Here is a 12246-nt window from a genome sequence, read left to right as displayed (position 1 = left end):
TAGATAGATAGATAGATAGATAGATGATGGATGGATGGATAGATGATAGATTAGATGATAGATAGACAGAGAGATAGATAGATAGATAGATAGATGATAGATGATGGATGATAGATAGATGGTAGATAGATAACTTTATCTTCTATAGCTTTGCATAGGTTCTCTTCTTATTCCAAGCTCATTTGAGGTAAATCTGGCCATATACTCAAGATAGCAACTTCATTCCAATTCTATCCATTATCTGTGCAATCCTTTCTTCCCAGGGAACTTCCTACTATTTTTTAGTGAAGAGCCAAAAAAATCCGAGAATGTCTGGTTCAGCTTTTTTTTAAATTTTATTTATTATTTTTATTTTATGTGTATGGGTGTATTGCCTGCATGTAGGTAAGTGCACCCATGTTGTGCAATGCCTGCAGAGATCAGAAGAGGCTGTAGGATCCTCTGGGACTGGAGTTACGGACAGTTGTTAGCTGCCATGTGGGTGCTGGGATTCCAACCCGGGTCTTTCGCAAGAACACCCAGTGTTCTTAACTGCTGAGCCATCTCTCCAGCTCCCATCAACTCTTAATGGAGAAATATTAGAAACCTCGTGGTGGAGTTTTCCTTTATTCAATCCAGGACTGTTGGGTAGTTAAATTTTTTTCTCCTGACCAGCTTCCTCTGGAACTTAAGAGTTGTTACTCTGGAAATGGCTCAGTGGGTTAAATGCTTGCTGCATAAGAACCTAGAGAATCCCCAGTATCCACATAAATGGCAGGTGGGTGTGGCAGCCCACCTTTAATCCCATCACTTGGGAATCAAAGACAGGGACAGGATCCTTGACCAGTTAGACTCGTCCAATCAAGCAATAGACCCTTCCTTAATATATAAGGTGGAAAGTGATCAAGAAAGACAATGTCAATATCTGGCCTACACACTCAGATGCACACATGTCCGTACCCCCTCACACATACACAGGTATGCCCACACACATAGAAACACACACATACACACACACAAGTTGTGGCTTTTAATCTGCACAGAGGCCAAAGTGAAACGGCCATCCTCTGTTCCTCTCTAGGTGACTGGCACATCCAATTTCTATAAATCAAAAATCTGTAAGTCCCTCTTGAGTTTTCCTGCTTTCCTCTCCCACCACTCGAGATTTACTAGTAAATCCTGGAAATGCTAGCTTCTTAAATTTTTATGTGTATTCTTAAGTTAGGGACTGTTGTCAAGTTAGGGACCCTTTCTAGGCCTGCTCTCTCTAACTCCTGCCCAACCCCTTTGTCTTTCTTTACAGGGAGAAGGAAAGCAAAATACTCAAGTCCCAGCAAAGTAAAGTCCAAGTTACCCAACTTGTTATAGCAAAGCTGGGGATCAAAATCAGGATTCCTTTCCCCAAATAATTGTATCTTTACTCCTCCTTTAGCTTTTGCAATCCAAATAAATTTTATTTCAACTATATAAACATTTATATACCATGTGTTTTGGGTTGCCTCATCTTCCAATCTCCAATCCTATGAATCATCTTCATCTCGGAGAAGGCTTTAATTATAAAAATTTCATGAATGAACTGCTGTTGACTATTGCTTGCATATGCATTTAAATCATATAATATTTTGACATAACCAACACCTTCAACTTACAAGTGTTTGGTGGCTCATGCAGAGAAATGGACTTTTGGGGAACTGGTAATTGAGTTGTGAACTCCATGAGCTTTTGGCAACTCTTTGAAGCCTGTCAACCTTTTTAACTATTTTGTCTCATGTTACTAAAGAAATTCATTTTCCACATAAGTACTTAAACTCACAAATCTGTGCCTCTGACATATTAAGCTGTTGTTTTAAAGATGCCATCACCCAAAGTGCACACATTTAGAGAAGATTTTTGTCAGAAGAGCCTAGCTAAGGAAACTCATTAGATCCAAGTGGTCCAACAACAGCAAAAGCTATGTAGGAATAAAACTGTTAACAGTGAGCATCAGTTAACTGCCTGCATCCCTGGTAGGTGTTGTTTGCTAATCTATCCTCAAAGCACTGTGTGACATGGAGAGCTTTATAATGACAGTCATTTTTGAGCTGTGACATGTAACTTGTAACCTGCAAAAGCAGTTAATGGTGTATTGTTATTCTTGTATGCCAGGGACTAGTTGTCCGGAGAGACTGCTCATCCCTGTGGCTCATAGATGAGCCACCAAATGTTTCCTTAACTAGTCCTTAAAAATGGGGATGACCAGGTCTGACCTCACAAGTTTGTGATTAAAGAACAGTTGACAGAAATGTATCTAGAAGCCAAAACAGAATGTTTTAGAAGAAAACCTGATGGTTCTAGCAATTACAGTCATTGTGTTATGCTTAGGGATTGTCCTCTTAGGTTGTAATGGGGAAGGGAAATCAGTCATGTGCTTTGGGGAGTTTCTGATGTGGTCAAACCCAAAACATGTGATGAGCAGGATCCTTATGAAACATAGGGCTATCACAGAATTACTCTCTTCGAAACCATTTATGTAATACAAGAAAACAAAAATCAATGATCTATAGAAAAGTGTTTCACAGAAAAGCATCCAGATGATTCTTACTGCTTTGTACTGCTGTGTAATACCTTCCAGACTTAAATTAAGACTCACACTTCAGTCAGATGAGCACTTGAAAATGTAAAGGATGTAGAATCGACTACCATCTTAAGCACACTTTTAAGTAAATCCATGAGACATTCTGAGGGACTCTAATAGTACAGTAAATGTTAATGGGATTTGATGACTATGTTCTTACCCTAATGACCATTATTTCATCTGACAATAACCAGGATTTTAAACAAAATGAGACTATAGGGGGGAAAGGGGGGGACAGAAATAGATACATGTTAACTGTTCTGTAAAAACATTATTTCAAGAGAACTATCATTGGCACAAGTATTGAGCACTTCCTCCAACATTTCCAAGCATGTCTGCATCTGGGATCATTTTTCAGGCCCTCTCTGAGTACAGGGAAAATTATTAAAATAAAAGAATCAATCTGCTACCTCCCTGGTTACCAGATACTCCTATGACTGCCCTGTTAAAGCCAGTTCTTTCATAATCTGAATTACCATGAATCCAACAGCTCTTTCATTTCCTCAAAAGCCACAGCCTCAGTTCTATTGGGCATCATTGTCAGATGTCTGTCTTTCTAACTCCATAGATGGTTCCAAAGCCTACATATATCTTCATTGGTCAAGGTCTTTCTCTGGCCCCACACTTACTAAAGAACATGGAGGTGAACTGAATCTCAGTTAAGGTGCCGTTTTGAGGAAATATCTTTCTCTGCTACCCGCAGTGGAGTCTGTGCCTTCTCAATCAAGTCAGGATCTTTTAGTGTTTCTTCACATCTCAGTAAGAGAGACCTTACACAAATTATCTCACCAACCATTGCGGTAAATACTAATAGTCTCAGTTGAAAATGCAGAAAGGAAACTTGCCTATAGGCACATGGGGGACCCTGGCATTTAAAGTCCAGCTGGACAGTCCGCATCATGCTCTGGATTTCCAGTGTGCAGCCTGCTCAGATACTGCAGTCTCATAAGTGAAAACAATGCTCTTTCTTTAAAACAGTTTTAGAAATTAACTACAAAAGGTGATTGTTCAGTCTGTAACTCTCCCCACTACTTCCTCCCAACCCACAGAGATCTACACCAGAGATGGAAATTCCTATGGGAGACCTTGTGAATTTCCATTCTTAATTGATGAGACATGGCACCATGAATGTATTCTGGATGGAGATCATGAAGGACTATGGTGTGCCACCACCTTAAATTATGAGCATGATCAAAAGTGGGGCATCTGCTTAAAACCAGGTACGTATGGGCTGGTGGACTTCATGGGAAGAAGAGAGTGCCATTTATATGAGGCAAAAGGGGGAAAGGAGAGTTCAAGATGACTTGAAAGTATTTGCAATGACTATTATCCTAGATAAGGAATGTATATTTAAAGGAAGAAAAAGAAGTTGTACATAGCTTTGAATTTCCTTTCAGAAGCCAGTCAAGAAGAGAGCCTCCCTTATGTCCCATGGAGAACATTTGTCCTCTTTCTGATGGTAGAAAATAAAAAGCATTTTTAGCTACTACCTTCTATAACTCTCTTCATCAGCTGAAATTTTACAGAAGATAAATTACTAATAGTATGACTATAAAACAATCAGAACAGTGCGGGGCATGGTGGTGCATGCCTTTAATCCCAGCACTCGGGAGGCAGAGGCAGGCAGAACTCTGTGAGTTTGAGGAGGCCAGCCTGGTCTACACAGTGAGTTCCAGGCCAGCTGGTGCCACAGACAGGGAGACCCGGGAAAAAAAAAAAAAAAAAAAAAAAAAAAAAAAAAAAAAAAAAAAAGAGCAGTACTTGTGTCTAGTATATAACAGAGGCATAGTTTCTTTTCAAATAGGTGAGCATCATAAAGGGTCACAGATCCTGACATGTGATAGATGCTTAAGAAATATTATATGATGGCTGTGGTAGCTTACATCTTTAATTCCTCATGAAGATGAGGCAGAATGGTGAGTTCCAGGCCAGTCTAAACGACAGTTTGAGAACCCAGTCTCAAAAATCAATTAATGGAAATAAATTAAAAGAATTTGTAGAAAAAAGGAAGAGCTCCAGGCCTAATAATAGTTAATGATTAAATGGCCCTTCCAGGTGTCAAATACTGTTCTAAGCTTTCAACATCTATTACAAGTCATTCAGTCCCCATAGCAACTCTATACAATAGGAACTGTGATTCTTCCCCCTTTACAGAAGAGCAGAGTGAGGCATAGGTAGATTACATAACTTGCTTAATGTTACATAGATAATGAATAAATCCCATCAGAGTTAGGATTTGAGCCCAGGAAATCTAGCTGTGAAGGCTTTTCTCTAAACAGAAGCTCTACTCCCCTGCCCATGGGATAGGCACCTGGTGGTATTGTAAGCTGATCCCTCCTTAAGAGAATCTAAGCTTCAAGTTCTGACCAACTTAAAGAGGAAAGAAAGGGCCAGTGATTCCATACTTCAGGGTGCACCAAGATCCTGGATTGGAGGGTTTGCTAGAACACAGTTTGTTAGGGCCACCTCCAGAGATTTTGATTCAGTGGATTTTGGGTGGAGCCCAAAAATCTTTATTTTAACAAGTTCCCAGCTAAAGCTAATACTGGTCTGAAGACCTCTCTTTGAGAATTGCTTTTCTATGCCAAGATTCAGGCTTTTCAACACCTGGGATCTAACTGAAATATTTAAAAACCCAGCGTTTGTTTCAGCTGTAATTTTTACGCAGATTGTGGTTAACCATATAACTGTTTCATTGAGCTCTCGCTGTAGTTTGGGTCAGAAGTTTCAGATGAGAATTTTCTCAGGTAAGAGGTAGTGACCCAGGTGGATGGAATGTTCTGTCAGGGTTAGACGACATATGTATGGAGCCTGGTGGAGAGGCCAGTATTCCTGATCATCATTTTCCAGTGTATTTACCCACTCTGCTTTGCTGCCTTGACTGAAATTTGTCTGTGTGTCTGGATGCCTCCTGGGGGAGGGCATGGTTAAAGCAGTCATGTTGCTACCAGGGTTACTTTCTATGGAAGAAGGCTGAGTTCTCAAACCTGAGGACTTCTAATCCATGGATATGGGGTCATTTAGCAAACACATTGCCACCCCACTGAAGCTTCTGGATTTACAAAGAGAGGCTTTCATTGGTAATCATGTGTCTGAAAATTCCCCTTATCTTCACCTAGTGTCATGATCTCTGTTGCTATTTACTTATATCAAAAAAAGCTGGGTAAGAGGCAAATGTGCCATCCAGAAGCTACAGAAGAGATTGGTGCTCTGATTATATCTCTGCCACAGATGCCTGTAGGTCTTTGTCTCCCTCTGTGAAATGAGGTCATTCAACAGTGGATCTCCAAGAGCCTTTCCAGTTATAGGTCCATGAGTCTATCTGGTGTGTAACTGGTTATGGGAAGCCCTTTGGAAACCCCTAGATGGAGTCTGGGTCACATGACACAGCCTATATTGGTTTTTCCTTCTCTCTGGGACCACAAAGGAAACTGAGTGTATTTTTAAACTAGTTATCTCAAGATTTGTACAACTCATTTAGGATAAAGCTTAAAGGTTCTTTATTTGAAATTCATATTTATATATCTTTAAAGAATATACAGTGGAGCTAGGGAGATGGCTCAGTGGGTAAGAGTACTTACTATGCAAATATGAGAACCTAAATTTGAATCCCTAGTGCCCACATTTTTAAAAAATCCAGGCATGGCAAATCATGCATTCCTGTAACCCCAGTGCTGTGGATGATGGAGACTGGAGGATTGCTGGGGCTTGATGGCTGCCAGACTAGCTCCAGTTTCAGTGAGAGGCCTCTCAAGGGAATAAGGTCGAGAGAGATAAAGACACCTGACAGCCTCCTTCTGCCTGCATACCCACACATGTGCACATAAATGTGCTCATACACAATGCATACAGAATGTACTCTGCACAGTCTACGTTGTACATTCATGTTTTATACCTATATGTGTATATACATATGTGCATATGTAATAGAAATTCTATAACATTATATCATTAATCATCTATTAAAATATTAAAGAGAAATTTGAACGGAATTCCAAAGTAAAGGCATTACTGCACTCTGTATCTTGACCATTTAAGCACACACATATACATACAGTGGCTTCTCCAGAGGCTATGGACAAACCCTCTTCACCATGTTCAAATGAGCTTGTTTTCCATTGGCTCAGTGTTGCACACCTGTATACACTGAGACTCCCATTTTCAGGAAGAGGACATGCAGGGGCATGGATGAAAACATGGCATTGTATTTGACAGGGTATAGAGGGAAAGTGGAAGCTTTAGCCAGCCTGAGTCATTTGGGGTGGGCTGATTCATTTCATCAAAGTACCAAAATATGGTCAATATAATGGCAGCCTCCAATTCCTAAGAGAATGCAAATTGAATTGCAATCTTGTAAGTACTCCAAGCAATAGGAAACATTATGCTCTTACTTTATGATCATTAATTTATCTTTTTATCAACAGAAAATGACTGTGATGGTAATTGGGAAAAGAATGAGCAGATTGGAAGTTGCTACCAATTTAATACTCAGACAGCTCTTTCTTGGAAAGAAGCTTATGTTTCCTGTCAGAATCAAGGAGCTGACTTGCTGAGCATCCATAGTGCTGCTGAATTGGCATATCTTACAGGTAGGTTTAACTTGCATGTGGTAGAGCAAATTGCTGGAGTTGTAAAGGCGCTTTCTTCTTCCACATTTCAAGCCCAGGCATGCTCTTTTATGTAGATCTTTTCTGGCTTCTCTTAAGACTTAAACCCCAGCACCGAAGCCTTCCAGGAAAAGAGTACTGAATGTGAGCATCTTGTATCAGAATGTATGTGTTGGAATGCATCTAGTGATGAAAATTAGAGAAGACTGATGTCTAAAAACAAGTTAGGGTACAAGATTAGTTATAATCATAACCTTAAATGGAAAGAATGCAGGGGTGAACATTAAACCCCTCAATATCACAAAGGAGGGAGTTCAGGAAGATAAAGCAGATAGATGGCTGAGTCATACTAGATGACCTCAGTAAAAGCTCACATTTGAGTGAGGAGATGCAGAACCAGGGGCAAGGGAAGTTTGAAGAATTTTTTTTTCTTTTAATTTAGATTTCTTTTCTTTAGAATTTATTTTTAATTACACATATATGGGGGGGGGGTATGTGCATGTGAGTGCAGGTGCCCTCAGAGACCAGAAGAGGGAGTTGGATACCCTGGAGTTTAAGTTACAGGCAGTTGAGAGCTGCCCAACCCAACATGAGTTCTGGGAAATGAACTCAAGTCCTCTGCAAGAACAGTGAGCACTCTTAACCACTGAGCATCTCTCCAGCCCCCTAAGAATTCTTAACATGAATGAATAATAGGCATTGCAGAATGGGAAGGAGTTTGTTTTATTTTGTTTGAGGGGCAGTAGTGACAATATTTAAAATTTTTAATATATTGTGTATAATATATATTATATATATATGACAACAAACAAATGAAGAGTAAGCCCCTACATAAGGCCTGTGCAGTCTAAAAGCATTTTTTTTTTACTTTCTGCCTGTCCTGTACCTATTTAGTTTTTTTTTCTTTTGATTTTTATTTCTATTAAACATGGAACTTAGGGGTGATAGATTTGATTTGTTGATATTTATCATATTTCCTGTGTTATCAGCATTCCTAGGACCTGTAACCAACCAAGTCACCCTAAAACATCAAGAAGATTCTACATTCCTAGGGTGGGAACGGTTCCTAATGTGCCTCTACTCTAAGAGGTTGTTCACTTTGTGCTACCTTGACCTGTGTCCAAGGCTAGGACATTTCTGGGTTAGGGCCATTGCTGGCCATAACTTTTTGATGCAATTGAAGAGACCTTCTTAGGCTCACTCCAGATGTTATCAGGCCTGTGTTCTCTCATTGTGGGAGAAAGAACAGAAGTATTCAGTCAGACCTGAACAAGGGTGTCAGGGTCAGTCAAATGTATCTACCTCCTAGTCTATAGACTAGGAGGAAATATTTGCAATCTATATATCTGAAACCAGGTTAATATCCAAAACTTGTATAGGAATTCAAATAACTCAAATAGCAAAATTTGCTTAAACAATGAGCTAAAGACCTAAACATGCAGGTCCAAAAGAAAAACACAAAGACACAGAAACTAGTCAACAGATATAGCTGAAAATGCTCAAAATCACTAATCACTAAGGAAATACAAAGTAATGCCACAATAAGATAGAAGGTATCACTTTGCCTGTTATAATGACCATTACCCAAAAGAAAAAAGTAATGAGGACAGGGAGAAAGAACTCATACACACTGTTAGGGACTATCATGTAGTGCAGCCATTATGGAAGATTAAAAATAGAACTACCTAGCAATTCCATTATTAGCTATATAGTCAAAGGAAATGAAATCAGTATGTCAAAAAGGTATCTGCTTTTCTGTGTTTATTGCAGCTCTACTCACAATAACCAACATAGATAATTAACAATAATCAATATGAATTCCACCAACCATATGGAACAGATGAAGAAAAAGAGGCATGCATATGCAATGAAATACTGTTAAACCTTAAAAGAACAAAACCCTTTCACATGTGACAATCTAGACATTATGTTATGTGGGGTCGCTCCCTCTCCTCATGGGTCGTTGGCCACCGTTCCACGAGGACAAAGGGGTCAGCACGACCAGTGAGCACTGATGGAAGAAAGCCCTTCCAGGGAGGCAGGATCAGTGATACAAACAGCTCCAGACTCAGTGAAACAGCTCCGTTTATTCAGTGGGGATTGGGGGTCAGGGAAAATATAGTGTGGAGGCAGTAGCCAATGCTTCAGCTGATAGGTGCTCATAGTATGCTTTATTTACATGTGGCAGTGGGCTCCTATCATCCGCCTATGGGGCAATGCCTAATTATCATATAGAAAAAACCTGGGGGTAGTTTTTACTCCAGGTAACTATGCCAAAGGTCATGTTTTAAAGAGGCCAAGCATCATGCTTGGCAGCACTTTCCAGATAAGTCAGGCAGGAAGCTCCTGCTGAGAAAGGAGCCAACCTTAACAGCGGGGTTCCCCAACAATGTTAAGTGAAATAAGTCAGGCACAGAAAGCAAATACCATAAGCTCTCACACATATGTGGAATCTAAAAACTTAATCTCGTAGAAACTGAGATAGGAAGAGTGGCCACTAAAGGCAGAGGAGGTAGGAAGGGTAGGGAGAGGCTGGTCAGTGAGTACAAAGGTACAGTTAGGAGTAGTCGTGGTGTTCTATTGCACAGCAGGAAGACTATAACTGACAGTCATGCATTATATATTTCAAACTAACTGGAGAGGATTTGAAGTGTACTCATCACAAAGAAAAGAAAATGTTTACGATAATAGATATGCTAATTCCTTGTTTTGATAATTATACAATATATGTAAATCAAAATTTCACATTGTGACCCATAAATATACACAGTTATTATGTGCCAATTAAAAATATACAAAAGAAGGAAAAAGAAATCTACCTCAATGGACTTGCCCATTTGTTTAGGTATGAGGATTTCTACTGGCAATCATCTGTAATGAGGGTCAAAGGTAAGGGAGTGTACAGCCTCAAACTGGCCAAAGTTTTGCCTGGGCTGTAGTTAGGGAAAACAGTCTAGCTCCAGATTGTCCAGGCCATATAAAATGTCTCTGTGCTTTATATCTGCTCAACCAACACATTTAGAATTTACCCATTTCACATTTACATCCATTGGGCAAAGCATTTATTAAGAAATTTGTGTTTTAAAAAAAGAATATCTGTGCTTACAAACATGGTCAAAAATGTTAAATTCTATAATTCCAATGAAGTCAATACAAATCACAAAGAGAACACAGTAGTGAAGCAAATCAGAGACTTCAGTTCAAAAGATCACATTATGGAAATGGGTACTTGCCATATGTGGGTCAGTGCAGGGATTAAGAGCAGTGATTACTTCCTGCTGGGAAATACCTGAAAAGCTTTCACAGGAAAGCGGAGAAGGAGCTTGCGGTGGAAAGAAAGGATGGGTCTCCTTCCATAGTATCCTGTCATGATGGTGCTATGAGAGAAGTAGAAGTGAAAGCAAAAAGCATTCCAAATCAGGGGATGTAGTTAAGTCTGGAGTATCAGAAATATGTCTTAGTTTCTGGGGCTTCTTTAGGAATGCTGAGAAATCAACTGCTTTTCACCAATGAGGAAAATGTACATTAGATTAGATCTTCAAATCTGCTCGGTGGTAGTGCTCATAGACCTTGCAGGTGTTCATCAGGTAAAAAGAAAAAGCTGAATCCAAATTCTCCCTAGCATTCTCCTCAAGACCTCTACCCAAACATCTATCATCCCTTTCCTTAGGAGAATATCCTTGCCATCTACTTCCTCCAGAAAGGTGACACAAACCTGAGGTTCTCACCCCACGCTTGTGAACATATCTGTATCTGTGAGCCCCAGCTTCTTCAGCTCTCCTTCCCCCAAGCACTTTGTATGTGCACCAACTGTGCTCTCACACTTTCATCATTACTACTACATTGGCTCCTCTTCAACTGTCTATAACCTGTGTAAACGTCCACCATTAATAATATGTTTGTTTCCTGGGTCCTGCAACCCTGCCTCCTTCTTTCTTAACCAAGCTATTATGCAGATCCAGAAAAGTTCTGTTTTAGGCACTGGGGCTCTAAAGTCTGCAGTGAGGCAAAGATTATGTATACTCAAAATTGCTCTTGAAAAGCTCTTATAGCATGAGCATGGTTTCCTCAATGGAAACTCCATAGTTTATACATCCATACACAGAAATAGACGATAAAAAGATGGATATATATAATGCAATAATATATCATACATAGTCCCCTGGGAGCAATTAAGAAGCAGTTATCAAGTAATTTACAGCTGAAAATATTGCAACAAATTTATAAACATCCCCATCTGTTGGTTCTTTCTGTTTGTCAGTATCATTAGTCTTTGATAGACCATGTCATCAATTGCTCTGTCTCTTCTACCTGGCCTTCGATTAATTTTTTTTTTTAAATTACAACATAGAATAAGTAGATTTAATAAATGTTTATAGCATATTTCATCCAACAGCTGTGGAATATACATTCTTTTCAGCAGTCCAGGTAACTTTTTCTAAAATAAATCACATTTTTTTTATTCTTATTCTTTTATGAAGTTAGTTAAAAATTAATGAACAAGAAATTAAAGAGACTGCGCTGCAATTAAGTTAGAATATTCTAACTGGAAAACAATTACTGTGAAACTATTTACATTCTCATAGAATTATAAACATTTCTCAAGGAATACTTTACAGCACAACTTTTTTTTTCATACAGAAGAATTCATTCCAAAGCAATTGACATTGAGACGTTTTCACATGCATTTCTAATCTCTATATACATGACTATCACTGGTCACAGTCGCCCACCTTCTGAGCTCCTCGGCATCTGAGCATGAATACAAACTCGTCAGATAGACAGCCTTCCTCTCCCACTAGAGGCTCCATACTCAGCCATCCCTGTCACTGTCCACTGTGTTGTCAGCACCCTCATCCATTCCCCCCTGTCTGCCCTTCTGGTAAATCTAGTCAGCCAGAGGTCCCTGTTCCAGGAGGGATCAGCTGTTCCTCATCTACGGCAATCCATTGGCAGTATTCCTTTGGACAAGATTGGGGTCTGCTGTTCATTTTCCCAGTTCTATGCTGGGTTACTATCTGGGAGTCCCTTGGGCCACCCTGGCCA

The 12246-nt window shown here is 39.6% G+C and overlaps 1 protein-coding gene across 3 annotated transcripts in view; it reads left to right on the top strand.

The window, feature by feature from the left end:
- LOC103744080 (lymphocyte antigen 75) overlaps positions 1-12246 on the top strand; it is a 148084-nt gene that overhangs the window by 9462 nt on the left and 126376 nt on the right. For all 3 annotated transcript variants that reach the window (XM_008845737.3, XM_029569689.1, XM_008845738.3), the window contains exons 3-4: positions 3643-3813; positions 7018-7182. In XM_008845737.3, the coding sequence (XP_008843959.1) occupies positions 3643-3813; positions 7018-7182 (336 nt within the window). The remainder of the gene's footprint in view (positions 1-3642; positions 3814-7017; positions 7183-12246) is intronic.

This window comes from Nannospalax galili, unplaced genomic scaffold (assembly GCF_000622305.1).
Source record: "Nannospalax galili isolate Female #2095 unplaced genomic scaffold, S.galili_v1.0 scaffold540, whole genome shotgun sequence".
NCBI lineage: Eukaryota > Metazoa > Chordata > Mammalia > Rodentia > Spalacidae > Nannospalax > Nannospalax galili.
This window is presented reverse-complemented; position numbering and strand designations above follow the sequence as displayed.